This window comes from Phlebotomus argentipes, unplaced genomic scaffold (genome assembly GCF_947086385.1).
Source record: "Phlebotomus argentipes unplaced genomic scaffold, Phlebotomus argentipes genome assembly contig_5, whole genome shotgun sequence".
Lineage (NCBI taxonomy): Eukaryota > Metazoa > Arthropoda > Insecta > Diptera > Psychodidae > Phlebotomus > Phlebotomus argentipes.
In genome coordinates, this window is record NW_026776165.1 from 1,022,175 (window position 1) to 1,037,718 (window position 15,544).

General features: G+C 43.7%; 4 protein-coding genes across 6 annotated transcripts; 3 read left to right on the top strand and 1 right to left on the bottom strand.

The window, feature by feature from the left end:
- Positions 1–168: 168 nt before the first annotated feature.
- On the top strand, positions 169–4,020 carry LOC132256420 (vacuolar protein sorting-associated protein 11 homolog). The gene is made up of 6 exons (XM_059752829.1): positions 169–401; positions 457–693; positions 772–1,251; positions 1,314–3,052; positions 3,129–3,354; positions 3,523–4,020. The coding sequence occupies exons 1-6, from the start codon at positions 387–389 to the stop codon at positions 4,018–4,020; spliced, it is 3,195 nt and encodes a 1,064-aa protein (XP_059608812.1). The 5' UTR covers positions 169–386.
- Positions 4,021–5,235: 1,215 nt separating this feature from the next.
- Positions 5,236–6,611, bottom strand: LOC132256422 (dolichyldiphosphatase 1-like). Its single transcript, XM_059752832.1, has 4 exons — positions 6,334–6,611; positions 6,091–6,269; positions 5,808–6,035; positions 5,236–5,373 (listed from the first exon to the last, which is right to left on the bottom strand). The coding sequence occupies exons 1-4, from the start codon at positions 6,514–6,516 to the stop codon at positions 5,244–5,246; spliced, it is 720 nt and encodes a 239-aa protein (XP_059608815.1). The 5' UTR covers positions 6,517–6,611; the 3' UTR covers positions 5,236–5,243.
- A 63-nt stretch (positions 6,612–6,674) lies between these two features.
- Positions 6,675–8,249, top strand: LOC132256423 (translationally-controlled tumor protein homolog). Its single transcript, XM_059752833.1, has 3 exons — positions 6,675–6,806; positions 7,142–7,400; positions 7,667–8,249. Exons 1-3 carry the CDS (start codon positions 6,779–6,781, stop codon positions 7,896–7,898), a joined length of 519 nt encoding a protein of 172 aa, XP_059608816.1. The 5' UTR covers positions 6,675–6,778; the 3' UTR covers positions 7,899–8,249.
- Positions 8,250–8,429: 180 nt separating this feature from the next.
- On the top strand, positions 8,430–15,214 carry LOC132255529 (glycerol-3-phosphate dehydrogenase, mitochondrial). 3 transcript variants are annotated; one of them, XM_059751607.1, is made up of 10 exons: positions 8,430–8,590; positions 10,397–10,530; positions 11,000–11,266; positions 11,466–11,578; positions 11,648–11,960; positions 12,043–12,589; positions 12,656–13,068; positions 13,139–13,327; positions 13,868–13,969; positions 14,921–15,214. In XM_059751607.1, exons 2-10 carry the CDS (start codon positions 10,426–10,428, stop codon positions 15,053–15,055), a joined length of 2,184 nt encoding a protein of 727 aa, XP_059607590.1. In that variant the 5' UTR covers positions 8,430–8,590; positions 10,397–10,425; the 3' UTR covers positions 15,056–15,214. The 3 variants fall into 3 exon arrangements, with proteins under 3 accessions (XP_059607590.1, XP_059607591.1, XP_059607589.1); XM_059751608.1 differs by lacking the exons at positions 8,430–8,590; positions 13,868–13,969 and adding exons at positions 9,281–9,454; positions 13,471–13,569; XM_059751606.1 differs by lacking the exon at positions 8,430–8,590 and adding an exon at positions 9,281–9,454.
- The last annotated feature ends 330 nt before the right edge of the window (positions 15,215–15,544 follow it).

Here is a 15,544-nt window from a genome sequence, read left to right on the forward strand (position 1 = left end):
CAAACACACCACTTCAAGTCTCGCCAGAAATTTACCTAAAAAACCAAGTAAAAGGCCGAAACAGAGAAGATTTATAATTCTCTCAAGTGCTCAAAATGATTCATACACATTCTTCTCATTCTTATCTGCAGTTAAACGTGTAATTTTCGCTATTTGTGAATTTTATGACAGCCGCTTGTGGTGAATATCTTCTCCATCTCTCTACATATTAGCGCCTCTCGCGAGATACAGCGGAACTCTTCAGTTGTCAGTGAAATTTTCCAGGACAAAAACAAACACCAGAGCTCACGAAATTACAGCTTTTCTCGGTGAAGAAAACGCCCCAAAATCTTGCCACTGCTGTGAAATGATTTATAGCATCAATTGAAGTGATAGTCGTGGTGATAATGGCTATTTTTGAGGTGAGTTGACATGAAGATAACATGGGATTTCATTATAATTCTCTCCCACTTTCAGTGGCGCAAATTCAATTTCTTCGACCTGAAAAGCAATGCCGACGCTGGAAACGTGTCGTCGGCACTGCTGGATGCTGAGATTTCGTGTGCCGCCAGTGGAAACAACCAAGTGATTCTGTGTGACTCAGCGGGAAATGTGCACATCTTTGGTAGAACATGGAGTGCAACGTCTTTCAGGGCTCACGAAGGTCCAGTTTTGCTCTGCAAAATGGCCAATTCCAGATCCGTCGATGCTTCGGTGAGTGCGGCGGGGATTCCTTTGGAGCGTTGTTGTGTTAAACAAAGTCTCTCTCTATCTCTTTCTTCCTTTGCACAGAGCAATCTCCTCATCACCGTCGGCACTGATGACAGCGGCCAAGTGCCCGACCTGAAAGTGTGGAGCCTGAGCGGCGGAAAGCAGTCCAAGGGTGGCCTTCCGGCGTGCGTGCGCACCATGAAGATCGCCCTACAAAAGCCCACGGCGCTAGGTGTCTCCGATGGCGGCCAGTACATGGCAATCGGCTTCGACAGGGGCAGCATTTCGCTGTATCGCGGCGACATAGCCAGAGATCGCAGCAAGACGATGAAGAGTCTTTCGGGCGGCAGTGCGGCAATCACGGGAATCGCCTTCAGGACGGTGTCGAAGATCGCCCAGATGTTCATCTGCTCGGATTCTGGCGTGATTCTGTACAATCTCCACAGTCGCGATAAGGAGATCAAAGTCGTGCTGGACTCAATGCCAGCGCCGATCCGATGCTGTGTCCTGCAAACTGGTCACAGTTCCGGCGAGGCGCACTTCATGGTGGGAAAGGATGATGTAAGTGTGAAGATCGTAGTTTAAAACTCCTTAGATTAATTGCACACTTTCATCTTCTACAGGCTGTTTATTGCTACACATCTGAGGATCGTGCCTCTTGCTATGCTCTGGATGGGCAAAAGTCTATTCTTCAGTGGTTTAGATCAAATTTGCTGACAGTGTCGAAGCCCACAAAGAGTTCCATGTCATCACAGAAAGACTCTGTTCTCACTGTGATTGATATTCAGAATAAGTTCATTGTCTTCACCACGACAATTGATGCCGTGGCGGCAATTCTCGTGGAGTTTGGCACATGTTATGTGATCACAAAAGCCAAAGAAGTGTTTCACTTGGACGAGAAGGATTTGCAGAGTAAATTGAATTTGCTGTTCAAGAAGAATCTCTACGACATTGCCGTGCGCATCGCGAAGAGCAATCAGTATGATTCGGAGGGTTTGGCGGAGATCTTTCGCCAATATGGTGATCATTTGTACGGCAAAGGTGACTATCCGGGCTCTGTGGAGCAATATGTGAGAACAATTGGCTATCTGGAGCCGTCGTATGTGATAAGGAAGTTCCTAGATTCGCGTCACATTCACTGCCTCACGGATTATCTGCAGCAATTGCACCAATTGGGCCACGCGACGGCGGATCACACGACATTGCTGCTCAATTGCTTCACGCGCCTCGATCAGACGACGAACTTGAGGGAATTCCTGAGCAATGACGCCAATCCGGATTTGATATTTGATCTGGATGTGGCGATAAAAGTCTGCCGTACAGCTTCGGTGGAGCACGCTTTGTCGCTGGCGAAGAGGAACAGGAAGCACGATTTCGCCATTAGTATTCTCACGGAAGACATGGAAGCCTTCACTGAAGCTCTGGAGTACATTTCACACTTGTCTTTCGACGATGCCGACAAGAGCCTGAAGAAGTACGGCTATTTGCTGATGGCACAGTGTCCGATGGAGATGACGGCGCTGCTGAAGAAGCTCTGCACGGATTACAACAGTGTGCAGAACAGGAGAGATGATCAGCTGATGGACAGTCATTGGCAAATCGACAGAGGCAGTCCTGAAGACTTTATCCATCTCTTTGGCCAAGACACGGCTCTGCTGGTGGAGTTTCTTGAGCATCTCGTGGCGAATGTGTCCAATTGCAGCTGTCTGGTCTTCAACACACTCATTGAGAGCTATTTGACGATGTGGCGCAGCAATGCTGGCGCTGAGGCGCGTCTCATGGAGATCCTGCAGAAGTTTCAGGACTCCTATGACAGAAATCACATCGTCATCCTCTGTCGCTTGCATGAATTCTGGCCAGGTGTGATGTTGATCTACGAGGAGGAGCAGCTCTATCACCTGATTGTTAGGCATCATCTGAAGAATCGCGACTACAACAGTCTTCTGGACACTTGTAGGCGTCTCGGCAGCCTCCAGTCATCACTCTGGCTGCAGGCACTGACTGGTCTGCGCAGTGACAAGACAGCACCGTCCAATCTCCTGTCGCAGATCCTCCACGTGATTGCGCAGGAGAAGCTGCAGTCACCACTGCAGGTGCTCAATTGTCTGGCTGTGGAGAATGGGCCGAATCTGTCGTCTGTGCGGGAGTATTTCATGCAAGTGTTCCAGAAGGAGTGCGACAGCTTTCGCCAGGAGGATCAGCTGGTGGAGAAGTACAGAAGGGATTCTGTGGTGCTGAAGAAGCACATCAAGAGCCTCCAAGAGGATCCGATAGAGTTTCGCGGCACAATTTGCAACAATTGCCATCAACCATTGAGCATTCCAGCCATTTACTTCCTCTGCCAGCACTCATATCATCTCGAGTAAGTCGCCACATCATTGTCTCTACCCTTTCGCGTAGTGTATTTTACATTGTGTGTTTGTGCTTCTCTCTTGCAGCTGCGTCAAGGGTTATTCAGAGAATGACAAGGATTGTCCGGCGTGTCACACGAAGAACATGCAAATTCTGGACTCACTCAAGGCACAGAGTGAATCCCGTGGACAACATGATGCTTTCCACAATCTCTTGGATCGATCGGCGGAACCGTTTTCCATTGTGGCTGACTACTTTGGTCGCGGACTCTTCAATAAGATTGTCATTGTTGAGGAAAACACGAATGTTGAGGTAAATTTCTGGGGCACAGACACGAAATGTTTAGGTTTTCTTTAGAGTTTCTGTAGACTTCTGACTCTGGCTAAAAAATGCCCATCAAATTGATTCACATCCTCAAGATCTGGGTTATTTTGACCCCAATTGAAAGGTTAAAAATTCTTCTCTTACTTCTGCTTGCAGGGCAACAAGGCAACAATCAGAGGCTTTAGTGGAGCAGCAAAGCTGGCCGAAGCGAAGATGAAGGCTTCTGCGGCGCCGGCGCCAAGCTACAGCTCTTACGGCACGGGCGCCGAGGCGCGGATGCGCGTACAGGAAGTTCAGGCGTCAGGCAAAGTGGACATTCCGGTGGCCGAGGGACGAATGCGCGTGCAGGAGCGCCAGAAGCATCGCGACAATGTCTACTCGTCCAGCCTGGAGGCGAACATGACGTGGGGCGGCAAGAAGGATAGCGCCAGGACGCCGCCAGTGGGAAGTCCGCGGAGAACGGCCAATACGATCTCCAAAAATTTGGCGCCAAACGCGAAGCCCAACAATCCTTTCGAGGACGAAATCCAGTACGACGACAGCAAGAATCCCTTCGCCGACGATGACGATGAAGATGAAGCGCCGGCGATGGGAAAAGAGGCGTCAACGAATCCCTTTGACGATTACGACAGCAATTTGAATCCGTTTGAGTGAAGGAAAAAGACAAATTGATAGACAAAAGTCCGCGAATCACAATTGAAAGGTATTCATTATTATTATTATTATTCAATTAAAAAAAGGAGTTGTTTTCTTCACTAAACTATTATATACAAAAAATTGTCGACATACATAATCTAAATATATAGCTTTTCACAATAAATACAGATTACTATCTATATTTTTATCTTATTGAAATGTATTAATTTCAACTGCTGCTTTTACTGATGTAAAAATGTTTCACTATGAAGTTTATAAATATTGATTGATTTCTCTTCAGATGTTAAGAAATGTGTTCAGTTAAGAGGATATCTTTTAAGATTCATTGTTTAGAATGCGGCTTTATTCTTCATCAGCATCATTTTGAGAGGCAAGAAAAAAAAAAGGTCACCTTAAGAGATTTTTCTTCTAATCTCACAACTTATGAATGCTCTTGAATGTGAAAATGATACTAAATCAGCACTAAATTGTTTTTCTCTGTGTTTTGGAAAAAAAACAAACAAACTCAAAGGCGACCTTATTAAATTTGCAGTGTCACTTTCTCACTACTCTGTCATCGAAAATCTCAAAATGTTTACAAATATCGCTGAATAAGTTATTAAATGCCCTGAAATCTGATTAGCTGGGCATTTAGCAATGACTTTAATGATTTTATGCAGAAGCATTTTACACTATTCTCTCAATTGCGAACCTCTCTAAACATTGGTAATTTCTCCCCCTATTTAAATGGTAAAAGCCGAGAGACAATTTCTATTGTTAAACTCGAAATTAAACTATGTTTATTTCACTTATCGCGACAAATATAGTCAGACTTGTGTGAGTACGAATTGTGCTGAACAATTACTCTATAATGACTCTTGTCTTTCTCTCCAAAATTCCACGAACGATATATTTAAATAGATGGATTTGATGTTGAGAAATGTCGCCTGTCTAACTTCCATGTTTCACTGGATTTTGTCGAATTTTATGTTTGTAAAAATCGGGGCGAAAAAGAACGATTGCGATGCTTGAGTACATTATAAAGTGTGCTATTGGCTTTTTCCCTAATGCAATTAATTCGATAAATTTCCTCCCATCTAACCTAAACCCACACTATTTTCACCCCACCATTTAAGACTTATTACTTGTGTCTGAAAGAACAATTTCTGTTGCTTGCGCACACGTCCTAAGAACAGCCTGAATTGCTACACGCTCACGCATTATCGATACAGCCAACGATGTCACTGGGATTTCATGCTGATAAGCTTTCGGGATCTCGCACGCGCCTCCTGTCGCGTCACCGTGTACTCGAACCACAGCACATTCGGGATCAGCGTCGTGTCACGCAGCAGCAGGAACTCGGACACTTTCCTGCCAAGGACATGAAAAACATACATCAAGTACATTTCTATTGGTATGGAAAATTCTTGACAAGCTTAACAGTTTTTCTCTACAGTATTTTTTGCCTCTTTTAACGATACTCAGCAAAAAACTTTAAGAAGGGCAACTTTAAGAATTTATTGTACTCGCAGATTCCAAAGAAGTCAAGTCTTTTGAGCCCAATTTATTAACAGACGAATTAAATTTCTTTTTCAAATCTTCAAGATTTTGAACGTTTGTCAATTTCTCAAACCACAAAAGGGACAAAAAAGCTTTACTTCCACATGAACCAAAACCTTGGGCGCCCATGTGATCTTCAACCAGTCGCAGAGCCTTTGCAGGATGCAAAGACCCTTCGGGCGCTGAACAAGAGAGAGTGGTCAGCTGGATCAGGAGTCCTAAAATGCCAGAAAATGTGTACTTACCATGTGACGATGCGCGGGAAGTAGGGTGTAAGGAAGAAGTGAATCACGGTGAACCAGAGAGCGCCCGTGCAGATACCCACCGCGGCGCCCACGTACACCTGCGCCGCTGTGTGGTATTGCAAGTAGATGCGGCCGTAGCAGACGAGCGCCGTCGTGATCCAGCAAGCGGCCAGGACGAGTATCCGCATGGCTCTCTCCAGCGGCGCATTATTGTTCATGTGATGCAGTCTGCAAGAATCGTGGCATTAAATCGTGCGTGACACTTTCTCTACCTCTGTCTCACCTTATCAGCACGAAGAGAAGAACATAAGTGGAGAAGAAACACATGAACTGGGAATGACTGGAGGGCATTCCGTACTCTGTGTACGGATGCTCCCTGAGAACAGGACGAGGCTCTTGAATGGTGTGCTTCAGGATCTTGTTGAAGAACTCATTCAGCAGCATTCCCAGGAAGAACGAAATCTGCAAAAATAGAGAACAGTATTACTCTTGAGGCTCTGCTGGCCACACCCGGGTGATCTCTCACTGTGTGCAAATCCCTGCGAAAAAGGATGAGCGTGATGAATCCAGCCAGAAGAACCATTGGCATCAGGCTCAACCACGCCAGAAGCTCACCGATCAAGTCCCCTCGCGGGTACTCCACGAGGGTCAGTGTGATTGGCACCCAGTCCGAACTATTGTACTCCTCATAATCGTGAGGAGACTTCATATTATGGGTGAAACTATGAAATTTCCACGTATTTTGCCAGGAAAATGCGGACCCCGCAAATGACAAGCTCCACACACACCCTCTTACTGTACACTAGCGCCGCGGAGTCAAACGCGAAATTACTTTTTGAGTTGAATTCTGTGAGGTGGCGCTGCTGGCGGGTGATGTGTCATCCATGCTTCCGGCGCTGTTGGCCATCTTTTCATTTCGGACTCTGAAGCAGACTGAACGCGTGGATTAGGAATTAGCTCCATCTTCCAAAATGAGGATCTACAAGGACATTATTACAGGTAAAATCACTACATCTCATTCTACTCTATACTGTGATGTAGGAATATCTGCAGAAAAACGTGTTTGAGGGGGTAAAAAAGAGTGAAAGAAATAGTGGGTCAAGTTTAAAGCTGGATGTGAATTTGTTGGCAGCTTTTTCTGGATTTCTCTGGCCCATTTTCACAACAGCTTCACATTTTCACTCAGTACGCAATACAGAATGAGAGAATAGAGATGCTAGAAGAGTTGAATGTGGACTAATTTTGGCTGTTTGACGAGTTGTGCTGAAGTGTGAGGTTATGTGTGTCCGGGAGCAACGTCATCTAATTTTCTGTGATCTTTTCTACCCTTGCAGGTGACGAGATGTTCTCGGACACTTATAAAGTCAAACTGGTGGATGAGGTGATCTACGAGGTGACGGGAAAGCTGATCCAGCGAGCGCAGGGCGACGTCAAAATCGAAGGATTCAATCCATCAGCCGAGGAGGCTGACGAGGGCACAGATGAGGCCGTGGAGAGTGGCGTGGACGTCGTCCTGAATCACCGACTGTGCGAGACATACGCCTTCGGCGACAAGAAGTCCTACACACTCTACCTGAAAGACTACATGAAGAAGTGAGTAGCGTCGCCAGTTTTGCTAATGATGATTCAAGTGATAACGCACGACCTACGCCTCGAACACTGATAAATCCTACGATGGACAAAGTGTGAGAGTAACCTAAAAGCGTGCCAGAGCAAAATTTGTCTTTAAAACGATGATTGAAGCGCTTTCTACGCTTCCTTCATTACCTGAAATTGCAAACAGAGTCTCTTGCCAACGCGTCTCTATTGTCGCGTTGTATGTCACTATTTTTACTAATCTGTTCGGTTTTGCCACGCAGGCTGATCGAGAAGCTGCAGGAGAAGAATCCCGATCAAGTGGACACGTTCAAGAACAACATGAACAAAGCCATGAAGGACATCTTGGGGCGATTTAAGGAGCTGCAATTCTTCACCGGAGAGTCAATGGACTGCGACGGAATGGTGGCAATGATGGAATACCGTGACATTGACGGTGATTCCGTGCCAATTCTCATGTTCTTCAAGCACGGCCTTGAGGAGGAGAAGTTCTAACGTTTCCAGCAAATTCTGGCCAACCAACATACAGCCTCCATTCCTCGGAGATCATCTGACCACTTGAGATTATACATCGCGCAGAAGAAGACAACAACTCCGAGACGTATATTTACACACATATTGAAAACGAGGAAAATGCTTTACATTTGCTATCTCTTAATTTAACTAAAAAAAAAATATAGCCTCAATTTTTCCGGAAAAATTATATCTAATTCTAAACTGTTTACTCGTTTTAATAGGCTAATTTGTAAATTATATTTTTCAAGAATTATGAAAAGAAATCTTGCGAATGAATATCTCAATGTAAATAATTATTTTTCTCCGTGAAATACACACAATTTTACATCCTTTCGCTATCATTTGGAAGGTGGAGAAAAAATCATGAATTTTACTTTTCCTTCTTCCACAGTTCGCGTGGAGAAAAAGGTTTTGGCGCCCCTTCCGAATTTTTGTCCCTATTTGCCAATCTTGCCCACGAATGGCGCTGCCTCCCACCAGAGTGTCAGAATTGGTCAAAATCACGGCGATATGACTCAAGTTCAAGTGCAGTTTTTCCTTCTTAACATGCAAATGGGCTGATAATTTGCACGTATACTGTGATTGTGCAATGATAAGAGAGTGTTGCTAGTCATTCCTGAACTCGAGGTCGAGTGAATAACATCTGAGAATCACGCGAAAGCAGTGTTTTGGTAATGTTTACATTTTGTCCCATTTTATACTTTTCCTGGTTTTTATCCAAAGATTCCTGTTTTTTTTCTGTAATGCCGAGAAGGGATAAGCTTAATGACATATTTGGAGATCAAGGTCTTTGCATGGTGAAAATGTCCAGGATAAAATCTTTGAGAGGGATGAAGAATATGATAGGAATTTTCAATTTGCCCTTCTACAGGGTGATTCCTAACCTCAGTCTCGATTGAAGAGAGAATGAAGAGAAGCAATATAGTAAATCATAGATTCACTGAAAAATGCTTTTTTGCAATATCAGAACTTTATCCAGAAGATCGATTTTGAATTAACCCCTCGTGATATTGATACAACTGTTAAATATTTCCATGCGGGTTGAAATTGATATACAAATTCGTTCTATTCCTTTTCAACACTTCCTGGTTGGCCAGCTAAATTTAAAACAGGATCATCATACTTTCTCCTCCTTCTCCAGACTTCCATTCAATCACGGAATTGTATATAGTACAGGACTGGAATCCGTGAGATTCGCATTGGAATGCGTCGTACAACTGCCGGCAAGTGTTCAAGATTCCCAGCAATTAAGATCATGTCGTCATGATCAGCGACGATTGTCCGAGTGATTGTCGAAGTCTCGCGGCACTTTTCTGGCACGATCGTGTGCGCGCGCGAAACCAACTGCTCAAGTCTGCAGCACACTTGGCAGTTGAGCGAGTGACTTTGCTTCGAGACGAGAGCGAGAAATCCTAAAGTCGGCCGGACAGACAAATTGGCAAATGTGTAATTGTGCAATCGAACTGCAATTGAATCTCCCGATCGAGTAGTTTAGACAGTGTTAGAAGGCAAAGAATCATATCGAGAATCTTCAGGTAAACTCAAGGAAACGCATCTTCTGAGCACTTTGATGTGGAGACACACCAAAATTGAGAGTTTGCAGTGTAATAAAAAAAGAGGCACAATTAATCTGAATTCATTGAAAGTGTGTGACCTTCTCTCGAGCTTACCTGCAATTCAATTACATAATGCAAGTGATTTCTCTATCGATATCTGTACTTTATTAATTCCGCTTTGCAATGTGTGTCTCAAGTGCGATGATTTCGTGAAGACGATTCACAATCGGCGAGTGATTGGGGAATTTTTTTCCGCGGAAACAAGACTTTATTGGCTTTGTCATAGAGACTTTTGTGAGCATGAATAGGAGAGTGACATCATCGTTTGTTGGGTGGTGAGAATCGGTTTTGATTTAGGTGGTTTTTCCTCTCTCTGGCGGACGATAAGACGATGCGCAGGACGTGTGAAATTGGACTCTGTTAATCATCTTCTTGCACACATCTCTTCATGCAGTTTTGTCGTGCATTCTGTGTGCCAAATGTCTTTAAATAAAAGCCCGCCCGAGACACACTTTACTCGCGTGTGTACACATGAAATTTACGGCCAGCGAAGCTCACGCCGTGGCTTATCAGTAAATAATAATAATCAGAAAAGTGTAAATTGCGATAGTGGCATTACACTGAATTCCTGGTTTGATTCAGGAGAGAATCCATTCACCTTGATGGGTCAAGAGTGTCTGATTAGACATCTATAATTAGTTTATGCTGTTCCACCTCAATTTTCTCTCTCACTCGCTCGGCATTCGCGGAAAATATGCTTGTATTTCAATGAATGCTGTATGATGAGAATATCGTGCAGTGACTTCTTCTCCCACGCCAATTTGCCAGACGATCTATAGCGATGTTTTAACTTTAAATACATCTCTTGTGTGTGATTTTTGAAAAGATTTACTATAATTGCACCCTTTTTTTTCTCCACAGCGAATCATCGAGCGATCTTGTGAGGAAATATGGCTTCGCGGTTTCGTAAATTTGGCATAACAACTGTTGGATTGTGCGCTGGAAGTGCTTTGGCCGCTTGGGCGTTCAACAGTCAAAATGACTCGCCCTACAAGGTGAGATCTTGACCTACAATTTGGAAGTGACCAGACGAGATCGACGAGACGTATTTGTTTACACACTGTGTTATTTAAAATAATCCCCGGAAGCTGATTCATAAGCGCACAATCAATGATTTTATACTGCTCATGAATACAAAACTTTTGTCGTAAGCTCTTATCGCGATAGTCAACAAATCTGGTGTGAAATATTTAAGCATCAATTGAAAGTTATTTTTCTGTTTCAGAATGTAAATGATGAATTACTTTACAATTCTCAGTTAATTGTGATTTAAAACAGACTAGAAAAGTGCTTTTTTTTTGTACAAGAGAAAATCAATTTTAATAGATTGGATTTTTGTACTGCACTAGAAAGTCTGAAAATTCAGGCATAAAAAATACGAGAAGAACTTACCAATTTTACTTCGGTTATTAGAAGATGAAGAGAATGATTGAGAGTTAAGCTAGCTTCGTAATCTCTTCGCAGGTCCAAATGGCTGCCAAGCCTGTCAGGAAGGCTAAGAGACCACTTCCGTTGCGCGCTGAGCAGATAGCGAAGCTGCAGAGTGGCGAAGAGTTTGATGTCCTGATCGTTGGCGGCGGTGCAACGGGCGCCGGATGCGCTTTGGACGCTGTGACCAGAGGACTGAAGACGGCACTCGTGGAGGCGGACGATTTCGCCAGCGGAACATCCTCGCGATCCACCAAACTGATTCACGGCGGCGTGAGGTACTTGCAGAAGGCCATCCTCGGGGTAAGAAGAAGCCTCTTTCTCTGCCTGAAGTACACAGAGAAGAGTTGAATGTCAATTAATCTATCTATAGTGTTTCCTTAGTTGCTCTGCGTGCAGCTCTAGTCGCTTTTAGTCTGAAGCTTGATGTGTGGTTAGCTTAGGGTAACTGGCACAATTTGTATTGGTAATCAATGTGTGTTTTTTTGGACATCCTTTGCAGCTGGACTTCGAACAGTACAGAATGGTGAAGGAGGCACTACACGAGCGTGCTTCAATGCTGCAATCTGCTCCTCACTTAACTCATCCTCTGCCCATTATGCTGCCAGTCTACCAGTGAGTATATCCCAGTGATGCTCGTGGCCCTGAAGGATGTCTGTGCACATTTCACCGTCTCTTTTGCAGATGGTGGCAAGTGCCATACTATTGGGTGGGCATCAAAGCCTACGACTTCGTCGCTGGCGACAGGAATGTGAAGACATCGTACTATTTGTCGAAGAAGGACGCACTGGAGCTCTTTCCCATGCTGAAGGGGGAGAAATTGTGTGGCGCCATTGTTTACTATGATGGCCAGCAAGACGATGCCCGTATGAATTTAGCCATTGCTCTCACGGCGGCTAGACACGGAGCGGCCGTGAGCAATCACGTGGAAGTGACGGAGCTGCTGAAGAAGAAGGATGAGACGGGAAAGGAGGTTCTCTGTGGTGCAAAAGTTAAGGTGAATTTGCACTAAAAGCATGGTTTTATGTGAGAAAATTCTTCGTAGTTCAATTTCTAGTGCAATTTCTTCCTATGCGCAGGACTGCATCACGAACAAGGAGTGGACAATCAAGGCGAAGTGCATCATCAATGCAACTGGGCCCTTCACAGATCACATCCGAAAGATGGACGATCCCAAAGTCAAGGGCATCTGCTGTCCGAGCTCTGGCGTGCACATTGTGCTGCCCGGCTACTATAGTCCCGACCAGATGGGCCTCCTCGATCCATCGACGTCCGACGGGCGTGTCATCTTCTTCCTGCCATGGCAGCGTCAGACAATTGCCGGCACCACTGACTTGCCGTGCGACGTGACTCACAGCCCAAGACCCACCGAGGATGAGATTCAGTTCATTCTCACGGAGATCAAGAACTATCTCAACAAGGACGTTGAGGTGCGCCGCGGCGACGTGCTGAGCGCCTGGAGCGGCATTCGTCCACTTGTCTCAGACCCGAACAAGGAAGACACACAATCACTTGCACGCAATCACATTGTACACGTGAGTCCATCGAATTTGGTCACAATTGCAGGTGGCAAGTGGACGACTTATCGCGCCATGGCGAGTCACACCATCGACGCTGCTATTAAAGGTGAACTTTTCCATCGCATTTTCGCCATTTTGAAAAACTAATAATCATAGCGTCTTTTGCACACAGCCTGCGGCCTGAAGCCCGAGAGCGAGGAGTGCCAGACGGACGGGCTGCTGATTGAGGGCGGTCACGGTTGGACGCCGACGATGTACATTCGGCTGGTGCAGGACTTTGGATTGGACTGTGAAGTGGCCCAACATTTGGCTAAATCATATGGGGATCGTGCATTTGCCGTGGCAAAATTGGCCGCAATCACTGGTAAACGATGGCCAATCATTGGCAAGAAGATTCATCCAGAGTTTCCCTACATTGACGCTGAAATTCGCTATGGCGTGCGTGAGTACGCGTGCACAGCCGTCGATATGATTGCAAGGCGTCTGCGCTTGGCCTTCCTCAATGTCCAGGCGGCCCAAGAAGCGCTGCCGGGCATTGTGGAGATCATGGCGGAGGAGTTGAAGTGGTCAAAGGATGAAGTTGAGGTGGGCGCGATTTCACCTACATAATTGGCAAAATGTGTCGTTGAGTGACGAAATGTTGTACATATTGCAGAGACAATTGAAATCAGCCAGCGAATTCTTGTCCAATGAGATGGGAATGATGGTGAATCGTGCGTCCAGGGACAAGATACCCATCAATCTGACCAAGGAGGAGATCCAGATGTACATCAAGCGATTCCAGATCATCGACAAGGAGAACAAAGGTTATGTGTCGATTAATGACATAAGACGAGGTCTCAAGGTAAGTTTTCTTTTCCTATATTTAAGAAGAAGAAAAAAAAATACGGATAATTCCACGCACATCTTCAGTCAGAGGAGAAGAGATGACCAATATTTGATGAATTTTACTGAACTGAATCGTATGTTGTTTTGCAAATTTGATAGAAGGCAGGCACGAAATTGAGCTCAGAAGATATGCACAATATATTAGGTGAACTCGATCTGGCATACAATGGACGATTGGAGTTATCAGATTACATTCAGGTAATTAAGGACTGAGAGCAGCAATTCGTAGGCACTGTAATCATCTGCAAATTCTGGCCTAATGCTAGACGAGCAATATGTAAATGGTTGGCATAATCTGCAATATTGAGGCAAAAATTAACATCTGCATTCTATAGAAATTTGGTCAATGATTCAACGACAAATCTCTCCTCAATCAATTTCTCTCCCGGAAGATGTGTTGAACAAATGTGTGGAAATAATGTTCTAATTTGTCTCTCTATCTTCCCACTATTTTTTTCTGTTTTTCTCCCTCATTAATTATATGCGCTCTCATCAGCACTTTGGAGAGGCTGATATTCCTGGAGAGGAATTGCATGAGATTCTGCGTGAAATTGACACAAATATGAATGGTCAAGTGGAACTGGACGAATATCTGCAGGTTCGATTTGTTTAGACATTCTTGTCTTTCCCCTTTTCTGGCACAAGTTTTTCTCTATAACTCACCCTGCCAAAGATATTTCTGCACCAATTTACACACGACATTATAACAGGACGATGGTTTATTTAATTGACTTTTCACATTTCTACAAATATATCATTTTGTAAATAACGAAGGAATCATATAAACAGAACACAGTAAAATATTTCTTCCTGCATGTGCCTAATTTTTTTGTATTTGCTTCTTAAAAAACCCAAGTTTTTCACTCTATTTCTTTAATCGCCTATAGAATTAATGCACTTTCCTTTGAAAAGTAACATAAAATGATCCAGTTTCCGATAGACATAGGAAACTTTTATTCAAAATATCGTACTAAAACTATTACAATCTTAAAAACGTCTAAAATGTTTACGACAAAAAGTATAAGAGCATGTTAAAAAAGTGAAAGAGTGCAAATATGCAAAGTTTAGGGACTCTGTAAATTCTTATTTTTGATATTTAAGCTGAAAAATCAAACGTAAGATTAGTGTTTATCCAATTACCCAAAAATTAAGTACAAGCATACTCCAGTAATTAGAAACGTTAATATCAAATATCCTTATTTATACCATTTATACCCAGTTTTATACCGAATTATTGCCGCACATCTAATCCAATCATTGGCAATGGATGAAATGTGCGGAAAAATAGGACTGGAGTGGCATTTATCAACGAAATCCCACCCATTTCCACCCCTCATTAGTTCGTTCCGCCCTCGCGAGCATTTCTTTGTCTTAATTGATTGCTTCATTCACCATTCGGGCTTGTAATCCTCGCATATATTCGTCGCTTTTTTGCATGCTTTGCTTTCTTGTGTGAAGTCTGGGATTAACAAAACAAAAACATTGATGTTGTGATTTGGTGAAAAGAAGAAACAGAGGAAACAAATTGACCAGTGAAAATCCACTGCAGATGATGTCAGCTATCAAGTCTGGAAATGTGGCGTACTCGAGATTCGCAAGGATGGCGGAACTTGAGGAGGAACATCATGAGAAGGAGAAGCTGAAGAAGAAAATCAGCGTTGAGAGATCCGGTGGAGGTCTTTAAATGCGCCGTGCAATCAACACCGAATTTTTCTTAAAGAAGATAAAAGGAACAAAAACACCCTTCGACGCGATTATATTTTGTGACAAATTTATTTATTGATGTTTTACCAGAAATACTATGTTTAGTATTTGACAAATTATACGTGGATATGTTACTTAATGACTCGCACTATTTATTTCGAACTATTGTGAAGAATAAAGGCTTGTTTTTCAGATTAACACACACAATCGAGATTCACTGGTCGTGTCCTTCGGTGGGTTGGAACATAAGGAAGAGATGCGATGCTGAGGAGGAAAATGGAAAATGCATCAAGGGGGAGATATTTGCTTAAAGGATTTTATGGAAAATACAGAGTCGTTGAATAACTCGTAAAATTTTTCCTAAAATAAACCATAAGACGAATTCAGATGCAAAATTGCATCCATTTGCTCAAAAATTGATTGTTTTGTATGACAAACACATTTATTTAGATTTGCACCATTTGCACAT

Excerpts from the sequence above, each read along its gene's own strand:
- LOC132256420 (XM_059752829.1), top strand. Across the intron at positions 694-771 it reads CCAGATCCGTCGATGCTTCG|AGCAATCTCCTCATCACCGT; the intron begins GTGAGTGCGGCG and ends TCCTTTGCACAG. Across the intron at positions 3,053-3,128 it reads CAGCACTCATATCATCTCGA|CTGCGTCAAGGGTTATTCAG; the intron begins GTAAGTCGCCAC and ends TCTCTCTTGCAG.
- LOC132256422 (XM_059752832.1), bottom strand. The coding sequence starts at position 6,516 with ATGAAGTCTCCTCACGATTATGAGGAGTACAATAGTTCGGACTGGGTG. Across the intron at positions 6,270-6,333 it reads TTCGCAGGGATTTGCACACA|ATTTCGTTCTTCCTGGGAAT; the intron begins GTGAGAGATCAC and ends CTATTTTTGCAG. Across the intron at positions 6,036-6,090 it reads CTTCTCTTCGTGCTGATAAG|ACTGCATCACATGAACAATA; the intron begins GTGAGACAGAGG and ends CGATTCTTGCAG.
- LOC132256423 (XM_059752833.1), top strand. The coding sequence starts at position 6,779 with ATGAGGATCTACAAGGACATTATTACAG. Across the intron at positions 6,807-7,141 it reads CTACAAGGACATTATTACAG|GTGACGAGATGTTCTCGGAC; the intron begins GTAAAATCACTA and ends CTACCCTTGCAG. Across the intron at positions 7,401-7,666 it reads CTGAAAGACTACATGAAGAA|GCTGATCGAGAAGCTGCAGG; the intron begins GTGAGTAGCGTC and ends TTTGCCACGCAG.
- LOC132255529 (XM_059751607.1), top strand. The coding sequence starts at position 10,426 with ATGGCTTCGCGGTTTCGTAAATTTGGCATAACAACTGTTGGATTGTGC. Across the intron at positions 11,579-11,647 it reads ATTATGCTGCCAGTCTACCA|ATGGTGGCAAGTGCCATACT; the intron begins GTGAGTATATCC and ends TCTCTTTTGCAG. Across the intron at positions 12,590-12,655 it reads CATCGACGCTGCTATTAAAG|CCTGCGGCCTGAAGCCCGAG; the intron begins GTGAACTTTTCC and ends TTTTGCACACAG.